Raw genomic sequence first — 12,917 nt, forward strand, 5'->3', positions numbered from 1 at the left:
ATGTGGGAAAGCCTCACTCTCTGACACCCAGCCCTTCCTCTCCAGCCTCACAAACCTCACTCCTGCTGCTTCCCCTGGCCTGTTACCTGTTGTGGTAAATTATTAGTTACAGCCAGAGGCATGGGAGGCATTTGTCAATGCAGGCAGGTAAAACTGAGCAGGTTTTATATCAGAACAAATTCAGAGCTCTGTAATCTGCCTCAAACCCCTGTGGCTGAGCAGGTTTTGTGGCAGGTAAGCCTGTGCCCAGCTCACACACCACAGCCTGAAAACGTGGGCTGTATATTTTGCTCCGGGGGGATTTTTCATCCATGAAAGGCTTCTTTCACAGCAGGCTTAACAACTGAGGAACGTTCATGTTGAGAATGGATTAAGAAATCAGCAGCCACTGTAATGTTTAGCTACAGTGAGGTCTATCTGATCCCAAAGAAAGCACTGTAAGCCACCTATGCTTAGAGTGAAATCTGAATTTATGTATTTTCAAAGCATTACATGCAGAGATAATCAGCCTGATAGAGCCTCTGATTTATGTGGGGCTGGTGAGTGATTATGAGCATGAGGGATGCTGGCAGGGCTGGTGCTTTGCTCTCTGATGCCACGGGAGTAACAGGGCATTTGCAGAGGTGAAAATTATCTTGTAAGTGCCAGCAAGGATGGCACATCCCTTACCCAGTGGATGCTGCCTGGGAAATGCCTAGCTGTGTTTTCCAGGTGTAAAAACAGGAATTGCTCCATCACTCCAGGTTTTTTTGTGCTAATCTCAGCTGTAGAGGATGCACAAAAATCCCATCTCTGCTGGAAAGGGGAACATAACACCTGTACCTCTTTAGAAAGTTGATTCAGGGCAATATGGGAAAATAGCAAGTGTGTCTCTCCACAGTGATAAATCCTCAGGAATGGAATTCCACTTTATTCAGAGGTTTAAAGTACATAAACAGAGGGTGGAAGGTGCCCGTGAGATCATCCTTATGGAGCTGTGGGGCAGGTCCCAGCCCCAGCGGGTGAAGGGTGCACAGGGGGGTGTGAAGGGCCATGAGGGGGTGGCTGAGGGGCTGCAGCTCAGAGCTGCAGTGAGGTTGTAGGGAGGACATGGGGAGGCCTTTTGGGCACTGGCTGGAGGACTGAACAGAACTGGTGGCTCCAGACATGTGCTGGCAGCTCAGGAGCCCGGCCGGGATCCTTCTCTGAGGATCTGAGGAATGGGGCTTTTAGTACCCAGAGGAGTTAACGATGAGCTGGATGGCAGCTGGGAGAAAACATTCCAGCCTTACTCCCAGGCCTCTCTTGCCTGGTTTTGGGCAGGCTGTGAGCGCTCAGAGTCACGTAAGGGCAGCGCTCACTGGCTGGAAAATGGGAGAGGAGCGAGAGCATCCCAGGAGGGGTTTGTGCTGTTGTTGTGCTGTTGTTGTCAGTGACTCCACTGAAATGAAACCTCTCTGCCAGAGGACTCAGCTCCTGCAGCCAGGCCAGCTTGGAAAGGGCAGGAGCATCACATCAGTGTTCCTGAGAGGTTCTGACTGGGACCAGATCAATTGGAAATTATTTTCTTGAAAAAAATATGAAGAATAGATTCTGGAATGTATAAAGGTATTCCTGCAGGGAAACAAGCAAACAAATGAAGGAGATAAGTAATAAATGGAGATTAGAAGTGGAGGTTGTGACAAATAAAAGTAAATATTTAATTTAATCCTCCTCAGCATTGCAGGGCTTGGTTTTGTTACAAGCCTTGTACCTACCTTGCTCCTGGGCTGCTGCTGGTGCCTTTTAATTGCCTTAATTACTGTATCTACTTTTAAAATAAAGCTTTTGTTGTAGTTTCTGAGATGTAACCAAGTGAGGTTTAAAGCTACAGGATATTATAGATGCCCTGTCACTCATGACAGCGTTTTAAGTGATATTCCTGTTTTTCTTGACCCAAATCTGCTGTTTACTGGCTTTACTCTTTAAAGCTGATGTTTGTTATTTCTCTTCAGATTTAATATTTGCACACTTGGTTTTATGTGATTATCACTGAAAGCCTTAATTTTTCCCCTAGTCCTGGGGTTTCCTTTTCATTTTTCTATTAATTAAATCTCAGCCTTTTTCTGCCTGTGCCCGTCAGACGCACTCAGGCGCTTTTAATTAGCTTCACGTCCTGCTAATCTTGCAAAACCCTAATTTTGATTCATAATTTTTTTATTTGTTTGCTTTATGACTTGTGGCCAAGCAGTTTCCTCTCGGGTGCTGGTGGGAGGTTTATGTGCTGCCTTGGAAGCAGCTTCCCCCCGGCACTGGGATCACCAGAGGGAGGGAGGGAGGGAGGGATGGGGCCACAGCAGCTCCCAGGGGCAATCCTGCCTGGGGGGAAAGGACACAGCCTCACCCCTCTTGTCCTGCTCAGAGCAATGCTGTGGTGTCTTTGTAGCAGGAGAGCACTTTCACACCCTTATTTTCAGTAAAAAATGGCTTATATGTATATATATATGACATGTATTTTATATATGTGTATATATGATTTCTTTTTAATAGTATATATGATTTCTGATATATATATATAAGGAATATATGCAATATGTATTTATATTTATATTTATATTTATGATGTATAGAGCATCACTAAGCCTTCTGCTGAAAGAATATCCATGAAAAGAATATTTTCTTTTTTTTTTTTTTTTTTTTTTTGGTACCCATTCATTTTAGGAAGTCAGAGCAATAGTGGTGCCCAAATAAATTACAAAGTCTGATGTGAAGTTTTACATTGTTTGCTGAGAAAAAAAGGGAGCGGAGCAGAACTGTGTGCCACTGGGAATGGTGTGTGTTCCACAGGGATGAATGGATCCAGGGTTTCCATTTAAATAGCTGGGGAAAAGCGGCCAGTGGAGTTGGTGGTTGAAAAGAAGATTTACTTCTGTCTGTTAAATCTTTTTGTTGTTACATTGCTGCTTTATGTGAGTCAAATGCAGTGGATTTTGGTAAAATTTAACTGGAATCGGATCCTGAAATGGTCTAGTTTGGAGTGGGAGCCGGCCTGGGGAAGGGCAGGGGAAGAGGTCACTGTCTGGGCAGGGCAGGAGGGCAGGGGACAGCGTGGGGGTGACACTTGGGGTGTCCCAGGATGTCACACCTGGGGTCCCTCCAGAAAAACCCTCCCGTGCCAGAGTGGAGGTGGAATCCACCCCAAAGCTGTATCCCAAGGCCAGGAAACACCTGATGAATTCCAGCTGATGGGAGATGAAAAAGGACCGAGACAGAAAAAACCCAGAAATCCCAGCTTTGGCCATCTTGTGAGGAACTGTTTGTCTGAGCTCATGTTGAACCTTTTCCCAGGATTTTCCAGCCTTTCTTTTATTCCCTGCTGTGCCGACGGCCAGGACAAACGTGTGGATTTGGGAGGCTCCTCCACAGCCCTGCAGGAGCAGCCTGGCTGGACTCAGGACTGGGACTGGCTGGGAAGAGCCCAGCCTGTGCTGGTGGGGGCTGCAGCCTGTCCCTGCCTTGGGGCAGAGCAAAGGGAATCTTTCCCTGGAAAGGGAAAATCCACGGGATGAGATTCAGGGAATTTTAGACCTCGTGTTTTATCTGCTGGAGAGGGTGTGGGATATAATGTTTTATTTGGTGGAACTAGAGGATCTTAAGGGTCTTCCCCAATGTAAATGATGGTGTGATTTTCATGGCTGGCTTTGGGGTGAGGTGTCCCTGTGAGTCCCAGGATGCAGGAGAAGAGGGAGCTGTGATCCCACATCCCCCTGGACACATCCCAGGCAGCACAGCTGGGTCAGCTCTGGTGCTGATGGAGCACCTCCAAACCATTCACTCCTAAAAACCCCTTCAGTTTGGGTGCCTTATACCACTAAATGCTCTAAATATTAATTGAGATGATTCTGCAGAGCCTCCTTGATTAAAACACCATTTTTCCATGCAAAAAACCGGGATTGTCAGGTTTTTGTTTTGGGCCGTTGCGCTCCAGCTCTGAGTCCCAATGCGGGACCAGGGCCAGCCTCAGCTCAAAGGCTTTTTCACTTTGAAAGAATAGAGGGAAGGAAGAAAGAAGCAGAAAATATATTGAAATGCAAGATTTTATATTAGTTATGTGATCCCCTGGGAGCAACCATAAAATTATGTGGCTTTTTCGTAGCCATTTACTATTCAATATAAAAAGGGGGGTTGCCATAGCAACCACTGCATCATATGACATCTGATACCTTGGCGAAACAGGGAGCTCTTAAATCAACTCCCCAAATTTCATATGAAAGTAAATACATTTTACTGGTGATTTCAATGCGAGTTTGCCTTGTGACAAAGAATGTGGCACCATTTCCCCTGCTCAGCTCCCGGCCTTTGGGCCCCATCCTGCAAACTGGCTGAAGCCCTCGAGCCCTGGAGCTGACATTACTCAGCAGTGTGAGAGATTAGAAGTTAGAGGAGTTTGTTTTCCTAAGTAAAATTAAGTGAGAGGAGCAAATGGCACCCTTTTTTTCGACATTTCTTGCTGATTGGGGAATGACAAAAAAATGAAGAAGTTGAGTTCTTTAACAGCTGAAATTCCAGGTGCAAGTGTGTGAGCAGCACAAAGGAGGGAGATGGGGGTGAAAGTAAAAATAAAAATTAAAAGGATGTTTGTATAAGCTCACATTGGACTTTGGGCTTGGGCTGTCTCACAGTCTGGTCAGCACGTGTGACATGGAGGGGGTAGCAGTGACATCACCCTGGGGATGCTCTGGCTCCTCTGCCAGCACTGAGGCAATTCCAGGGGCAGGGGAGCAGCCAAGAGGTGCAAAACATTTCTCAAAATATCCAGGAGCTCTTAGTGCAGCCCAGGAGGGTCCCCACTACTGGGTCCCTGCAGGTGGTTTCATTGCAGCCTTTTGGTGCTTCCCCAGTGATGCTCTTAGAGATGAAAGATGCCATTTCTCATATTTAAAATAGATTTTTTTCTTGGAATGTGTGTTTTCCAAGCAGAGAGAGTGTTGGGGTGGTGGTGGTGGGAGATGGAATCCCCACAGGGCCTGTGGCGGACTGTTGAGCCAATACTTCCTAAATTAGGCATGGTCCATCCATTAAGGATTCTGGTTGGGATATCTGTTTGGCTTACCATTTGTTGGTTTGGTTTGGTTTTGGTTTTAATACATTAAAAATATTATTATTTATTTATATATATTATCCATGTCTGGGCTGCTCTTTTGTGGACAAATGGACAAGAACACCAAGTTGCAGAGAGAAGCTTTCAGTTCCTGAATTTCCTCAGGAAACTGTTTTTCTCATTTCCCTTCCTAATTTTGTCTTTGTCCTTCATCATGCTCAAATTCCCTTCTAACCAACACACCAGCAGCAAGATGAGGCAACACCATTTCTTTTTTAGCATCCAGCCTATCCCAAACTCTCTACATTTTGTACAAAAACAAATTCAAAATGTTTGTGGCAGTGTCTGACACTGAATTAAGCTCCCCATGACCTTGCAATGAGAAAGGTAAGTGCAGGAGAATACAAGGTTATTGTTTTAGCATCACCTTTGAGGCTGAGGGCTCCTACGTCACTGCTCAGTGCTCTGTCCCATCCATTAAAATACTTCTCATTTTTGACACAATTCTTGAAGTTAATCTTTCCACTGATGTTTGTCACTGGAGTGGAATTTACATTTGTTTTGTGTATTTTTAGCTTTCCAAAGCAGCCTTGAAAACTATTTAGCCTGAATTGTTGGCATTTCACTTTGCACAGACGCGGTGTTTTGTGGCTAAAGGTTGTTTTTGGGGTGGTTTGTAGGGATTTTGAAGGCACAGGGATTACAGCAAGCACAGGTGAGGAAGGTGTGTGGAGTTCTTGTTCTCAAGCCTGTGAAACGTTGGTTTTATGCAGAGAGTTGTTGCTGACCCCCCAAAAGATGTGAGAAATCCCCTGTGCAGCTGGTGGGGAGCCACACACTCAAATTCTGACAGGAATTACACTGAGACAGGTGGGCAAATACTCACTTCGGTGCAAGGGACAGAAATCCCAACCTTGTAAATGCAGTGGCAAAATTAGGCCATTTAGGGTTTTTTCCATGATGAACCTCCAGGCAGATTTGCAGGCACAACTGAAACATTGAGCATCTGTCAGAAACCCTTTCCTGAATTCTTCTATCAGGCTCCAAGAAGTTCATTTGTTCATTTTGGAAATTGTTTGGACTCCTTGGCTTTGAAGATGTTATTAAAAATACACTTACCTTTTTAAAGGGGTCGTTATAGCCCAGTGGATCCTGCTTTGGAGGGGGAACACAGGCTATTCATGCAGGGTGTATCAAAACTTGGGGTCCTTATTTTCCCTTTAGAAATCTCAGTTTAAAGTTGTTTTCTTCATCCTGAGGCTGAGTTGCTCTGGCTCTGGGGAAAAGTCACCTGTCGTGGGCAGTGTGGGACAGACAGTGAGGAGAGCTCAGCAAACCCCAGCTTTTGCTCCAGACAACCATTATTTATCAGCATGGCTCAACCCTTAATTACTGAGAATTGAAATGTCCCTTCTTATGACAGTCCTGTCCCTCGGGCGTTACTTTGTTTTATGAGTGGCTGGTACATGAAAGGAACAAAAAAGCTCCAGCCCAAAACCTGAGCCGACCCTCTCAGATCTACCCCCTGCACCTCAACAGCCACAAAGTAGTTCAGAGGCTTGATGCAAAGCTGATAAAATGCCAAAAATTCCTCGTTCTCTCTCTTGGGGAGCAGGGAGGGCTGTCTGGAAAACGTCAACAGTAAAAATTGCATTTAAGTGGTGCATAATGCAGCAGCTACTGTGGGCAGGGGGACCTGTAGCAGCAGAGGGGGTTTAGAGAGCACAAGCTCCATGCACTACCTCCCATCCCGGCTGGAGCACCTGGAGCTGCTGCTGTGAGCTCTCCTGGGCATGGGAATCATGGAGAAGAAAGGGTTCCTGAACACAAAGAGCAATCACAGAACAAAAACCTTCTGCTTCTTGGTAATTCTCATTTAAAACTCGCTAAACCCGTAATTAGTGTGAACTGATGGTGCTCTGCTACACTGTGCACATCCATCCATCCATCCATCCATCCATCCATCCATCCATCCCTCCCTTTTTTCATCCATCCACCCATTTATTTACCACCAGTGGAAGACCCCACCCACCACAGTGTCCCCTTCTTGGCTCTTTGCCTGTCTCTGTCCTTGCTTTGGGCACCCCAGGGGTGACAGCCTGGCTGGAATCCCTCTCCCCCCGGAGCAGCCGGGCTCAATTAGCCCATTTGGGAGCGGAAAGAGGAGATTGGAAAGGATTATGCTGAGAAAACAAGGCAGCAATATTTCTTCTTTGCCCAGTAAAAGGAATAAAGGCTTTTCTTAAAACCATCCCACTTCTTAAAAGAAATTCCATTTCTTGAAGCCATTTCCTTCTGCAGTGTCTGGGCACATCCCTTCTTTGTGGAATCTCAATGCTGGGACGGGATGAGCCTGGACAGCCCCTCTGAGCCCTGAGAGCTCCACCAGAGGGGCCCTGTGCTGGAGCCAGGCTCTGATCCCTGCTGGACCTCAGCCCTTCCCCAGCCCCCCTGGCACCCTCCATAAAAAATCCCTTGGCCAGTCCTGCCTTTCACTGGCTGAGACTCGAGGAGGGGAGAGGTGCCTGGACCAGCCACCCACACTCAGCCACTCCACAAACAGCAGGAAAACCCAATCTGCTGCTTTGTAGTTTTATTTTTTTTTACCAGCAGATAAAAGAAAAATAGCTTTCTAGCTTTCTTTCCCCTGTGGCTTCTGTGTTGTTTTTTTTTCCTCTGCTAAACTGTGTATTTTTCAGCTCAGTAAAGTATTTATTAGGAATCTTTACAGACCAGTCTGCTGGTGAATTATATATTGTACAGCTTCGGCGTGAGCTGGGAAAAAAAAAATTATGACATTTTTTCCACCCAGACTGATTCTATCCAATAGCAATAGGAAAATGAGGGTTTACCAGGAAAGCTTTAAGTTCAGCTCTGCTTGCCAGAGCTGCAGATACCTTTTGTGCCTTGGTTCATGTGCATTTCTAGAACGTCAATTTTCCTTTTTAATTAGCAAGCAAAGCTAAAGCTGAGCTCTGCTGGGCTTTGGGTCCTGCTGCAAAGTGTCCAACAGCCATGGCTTGTCTCTTCTCTTTTTTGAATGGATTTCTCACTTCAGCATCAATTGTTTTTCAGATCATCCTCAATTCAATGCACAAATACCAGCCCCGGCTGCACATTGTGAAGGCGGACGAGAACAACGCGTTCGGCTCCAAGAACACGGCTTTCTGCACCCACGTTTTCCCAGAGACCTCCTTCATTTCAGTCACCTCCTACCAGAACCACAAGGTAGGCAGCTTTTTGGGTAGAAATGCTTCATTTCTGGTCAGGAACTTTGAGAGAGGATCTTCCTGTTCTGCTGCTTTAAAAGACAAGTTTCCATCCTGGCTTTAAGCACAAGGGATGAGCCAGGATGCAGCTCTGGAGGAGCAGGGATATTACTGGTAACAATATTTTGGCAAAGCCTGGGCTCTCCTGACTTGCTATGCTCATAGAGCTGAGATGTCATTCAAACAGCAAAGCACATCTAATAATGACCAGTAAAGCTTGCTCATAAATCTGCAGTGAAAAGTAATTATAGAATGTGTGTTTAGTGAGACAGACGAGGAATGTAACCATAAAAACGGAGCTCGGAGCTGGCTCTGTGGCTTGCACGGGCAGGCAGGAGGGGGTTGGGGTCTGGGAGGGTTTTTTGGGGGTGTAAAGTACAAAGGGCTCAGTTCTGTGCTCCGGGTGGGTGTCAGGGGCACCTGTGTGCTGTAGGGGCTGGTTTCTGCTCGGAGTGTGGTGTTACTTGTGCAGTGGGCAGAGTTCTGTCTGAGGGCTGGATCCCAGCAGGACTGACAGCAGTGGGACAGTAAATTGTCACCTCCCTGTGGCAGCAGGAGCACTGTCACCAGGGCAGGGACAGGGGAAGATGACAGCAGGGAATGGAAAGGCTTCAGATTCTATCCTGCTACTGCTCTGCCTTTGCACAAGCTCCTGCTCCCAGGCATTTTCCTAATGGGAAAGTGCAATTGCAGAGCTGTATGAGGAATAATTAATGAATTAATTGGAATTTTTAAAGTGGATCAGATTCATAACTAAAGGTGCAGAGTGAGGTAGTGCTGCCAGAGCCCTCCTGTCACCCTGAATGTGAAATCTGCCATATGTTACTGTACCAGTTCCTTTCCTACACATTCATAGGAAAATCCTGCAGGAACAGGAACAAGTGTGAAATTCTTCCTCCCCAATAACCTGACCAGAGCTTTTCCTCCCAAGCAGGATGCTTGTGTGCCCTTTGATGCCTGAAGCATAGAGTCCTTGCAAAAATTTTGCAATTAGTGAGCCAGTTAAGAGACTCAGAGCAGAAACAGGGATGTGGTGTGGCCAGGCAGGGTGGGGGAAAAGTGCCCATTAGGACACTGAAGGTAGAAAAGTTGTAGCTGTTGATGTAAAATGACCAATTGCCCAAACATGGTTAACCAAAAAGACTCACAAGAGCTTATATTTAATACATATTTAAAATGTCTGGTGTCAATGGTGCCTTTCATCCTTTAAGTTCCCAAAGTGCTCCATAAACTCTGTACTTGCACTGTCACTGCTGTACAGCTGCTGCTGGGGAGGTTTGTGGCTGGGGGGAGCACAGGGTGAGCCTGACAGATTTAGGGAAAATGTCCCAGATGAGCCCAAATTCTTTTCTGAAGATCCTGGGAGGAGCCTCTGTGGTGCTGCCCAGCTCCTGCCCTGGGATCTGCAGGCTGGGGGGGATGGACACTGCCCTGAGCAGGGGACACAGGGACCTGCAGCAGGTGACAAGAGGCAGGAGGTCTCACCATGACCTCACTGTGGTCTTGAAAAAACCTCAACCTCAAAAAAAGACCGGAATGGTTTTATTTATTCTCTTGGGCATCAACAATTAAAAACCTAGTCTGGGTGTCTTTTAGAAGAAACAAACCACTGAACTATTTTTAGCTCAGAAATCTCCTGCTAGCAGGAAGTGTGGTTGTAAATAATTGTATTCCTAAAGAAAAAATGAGGAAGCTGAGGATAGAGGCTACCCCTGAGCATAGGTCAGGGAGGAAGGTGTGTGTTCACCCCAAATCCCCTCCTGGGCTGGATGAGGCCAGGGGAGGGTGACAAGGAGGGACTGAAGCCCTGATCCTGCTCACGTCAGAGGAAAACCACGGTCACTAAATAACAAAATGAAATGAAGATATACAAACCTGCTGTCAGGCTGTGGGTTTGGAAGGGTCCTGTGCTTCTTGTGGTTCATCAGCTGCTTGAGCTTCCCTGGAAGAGCCCGAGCCCTGGAGGCTGCTTAAATTCACATGTCACCACCTTCCCCTCCATCACTGATAGCCGCCAGCTGTGTTCTCAGGAGCTTTTTTGGTAAGGGATATTTTTCAACATTGCTAAAAGTGTAGTTGTTACTAACAGCAACACTCATGCAAAACCATCCCAAAGCAGAACTGGCTGCTCTCCTCAGCACTAAAATGGGATGCAGGGGGCTCACAGCAGGGAGAGGGGCTGTGCACTGAGTTGGGGTGCTTTTCACAGAGGAAAAATGTGTGAATGGTGGCCATAAAGGTGGATGAAATTGTTATGGGAATTAGGGAGAGCCACACCATGACAAGCAGGGCTCTCTACCATGGAAACATAGGAAACCTTTAAAATCCGACAAATATATTCTCTCTATCAGGAGTCCAGAAAAATAACACAGGGCCCAGAATAAGACTCAGACTCTGCATTTCTCAGGGGTCATCGGGACTGAACCCACCAGCTCAGCCCTGCTGCTGTTGCTCTTTTGGTCTGATTTGCTTTCAAACACTTCATTCTTGGTTTTGTTCTTTTAAAGATAACCCAGCTGAAAATTGAAAACAATCCCTTTGCCAAGGGGTTCCGGGGCAGTGACGACAGCGACCTGCGCGTGGCACGGCTCCAAAGGTACTGCACTCCTTGTCCTGCTCCTCAGGGGCTGCAGCTCTTTGGAGAAGCAGCTTAAAGGTGCCAGAGCCACGGGCATTGTGTTTGCTTGTGCTTGAATGCCATTGATATCCTTCAAAAGCTCTCCCTGTAACGCTGTGACACACTCTGTGCTGTCAGTTCTTGCCCACACCCAGAGGAGTGCGGTGAGTTCATCGTCTGAAGCAAAGGGTGGTGAAGTCATTGGCTGGAGATGCTCTGGGGGAGCCAAACCAATATTTCATCATTCTGTTGATGAAATTCTGATGATGCTGGTCGCTGCCTAACCAGTCTTAATTTTTCTCACCTCTTTTAGCAAAGAATACCCAGTAATTTCCAAAAGCATCATGAGGCAGAGGTTGGTGTCCAGTCATGGCCAGCTGTCAGCAAAGCCAGATGTTAACCCACTCCATGGGAATCACCAGACCCTTCAGCATTATCAGTATGAGAATGGTGCTCACATGCAGTTTGCAGCTTCGGATACTCAAGATCTGCCACTCAACACCTTCACAGCACAGAGAGATTCAGGGCTCTTCTACCATTGTCTAAAAAGAAGAGGTAACTCGAGTTTACAGCTAGAAAAATATTACAGAAAATAAACCTGAGAGCATGAGTTCGGTTTGGATTGGTCTCTTGGGCTTTGATCTTCAAAAATACTGCTCTGATTGGAGTGATTTGGAGGGTCAGGAGCCAAGAGCTGCTGTTTGGGGCAGTTTTTAGTGAGTTTGTCCCTTAGAAGGTAAATTAAGACTCTGAGTCAGAGCTGAAACAATTAATTAGAATGTATAATTCAAACGGCATGGAGCTCCGGTGGAAAATGATCAGCTGAATTAGAAATTGTTTGCAGGAGGCCATTAGCATTACCAAAATTTTGCACTTTCCAAGGCAAAACCATGCGCAATTCCCTCAACGTCTGCAGACCAGCGGGACTGTGGGAGCTTGGTATAAGCAGCCCTTTCCTCTCATCCACTAATTCCCAAATTTAAGTGAGCTGTGACTGCATTCTCTTCCTTTTAGTCCAGCATCAGATGAGATCATGGCATGTTTTAAATTAAACGGAAAAATTTTGCACAGAAGAAAAAAATCCTTCTATTTGCATGTCTCACTGCCTGCTAATTTATTTAAGCTGGGAGAATCCTCTGATCATGGCCAAATGAAGAATCTAACAGCACCAGTAATGAAGGCTGCAACGCAAATGTGTAATTTTAGCAGATGTTTAATGTGCAGATGAATTCACTAATTCATCCAGAGAATATTCCTAATAAGCAACAGAAAGCTGCTGGGGAACAGGGCCATGGTCCTCACAGGAGAGGGGCTGTGCAAAGCTGAGGAAGGGCTGCTGAGTGGGAAAAGGCTCCTTTATCTGGAAATATTTCTGCAGCTTTTGACGTGAATATCTGGGAAATGTGGAGCCATTTTTGCAGTGACAGGAAGGCAGGCTGTGATAAGACCCTTTAAGAGACTTCTTGAATTTGTCAGGAGGAACCGTGCAGGAGTGTCAGGGCCCTCTGTTATCTGGGTGAACGTGGAGTAATCCCTGATGTGAGAAGAGTAGCCCAGTCCCTCACTTAAGCTGACAAATGTCACCAGAGTGCTTTGAGGCGGGGGATTAACCTGACATTTGCAGCACAATGTCTTTTTGATGTTGTACATTGTTTGCCCAAACTAAAATGGTTTAACTGGATTAAGCTGAGAAAGGGCACCAGCTGAGTGAAATAATCGCGGCCGCACGCTCGGCCTCCAAGGGGACGCCCCAGTCCCAGCTCCAGCAGAGCTCTGTCAAACCCGGGAGCTGCTCCTGAATCTCAATTTGTTTTTGCAGAAAGCGCTCGGCACCTGGACCTGCCCTGCAAACGCTCCTACCTGGACGCCTCATCCTCGGTGGGGGACGATCACTATTTCCGCTCGCCGCCGCCCTACGAGCAGCAGATGCTGAGCCCGTCCTACTGCGGCGAGGTGGCCCCGCGGGAGGCCT

At 46.6% G+C, this 12,917-nt stretch overlaps 1 protein-coding gene across 1 annotated transcript in view; it reads left to right on the forward strand.

Annotated features, from left to right (window-relative positions):
* The window catches only part of TBX4 (T-box 4), a 33,077-nt gene that overhangs the window by 17,335 nt on the left and 2,825 nt on the right, over window positions 1–12,917 (forward strand). The window contains exons 5-8 of the mRNA XM_008631168.2: window positions 8,135–8,287; window positions 10,836–10,924; window positions 11,259–11,500; window positions 12,765–12,913. Coding sequence (XP_008629390.1) covers window positions 8,135–8,287; window positions 10,836–10,924; window positions 11,259–11,500; window positions 12,765–12,913 — 633 coding nt within the window. The remainder of the gene's footprint in view (window positions 1–8,134; window positions 8,288–10,835; window positions 10,925–11,258; window positions 11,501–12,764; window positions 12,914–12,917) is intronic.

Source organism: Corvus brachyrhynchos, unplaced genomic scaffold (genome assembly GCF_000691975.1).
Source record: "Corvus brachyrhynchos isolate BGI_N302 unplaced genomic scaffold, ASM69197v1 scaffold283, whole genome shotgun sequence".
In the NCBI taxonomy this organism is placed as follows: domain Eukaryota; kingdom Metazoa; phylum Chordata; class Aves; order Passeriformes; family Corvidae; genus Corvus; species Corvus brachyrhynchos.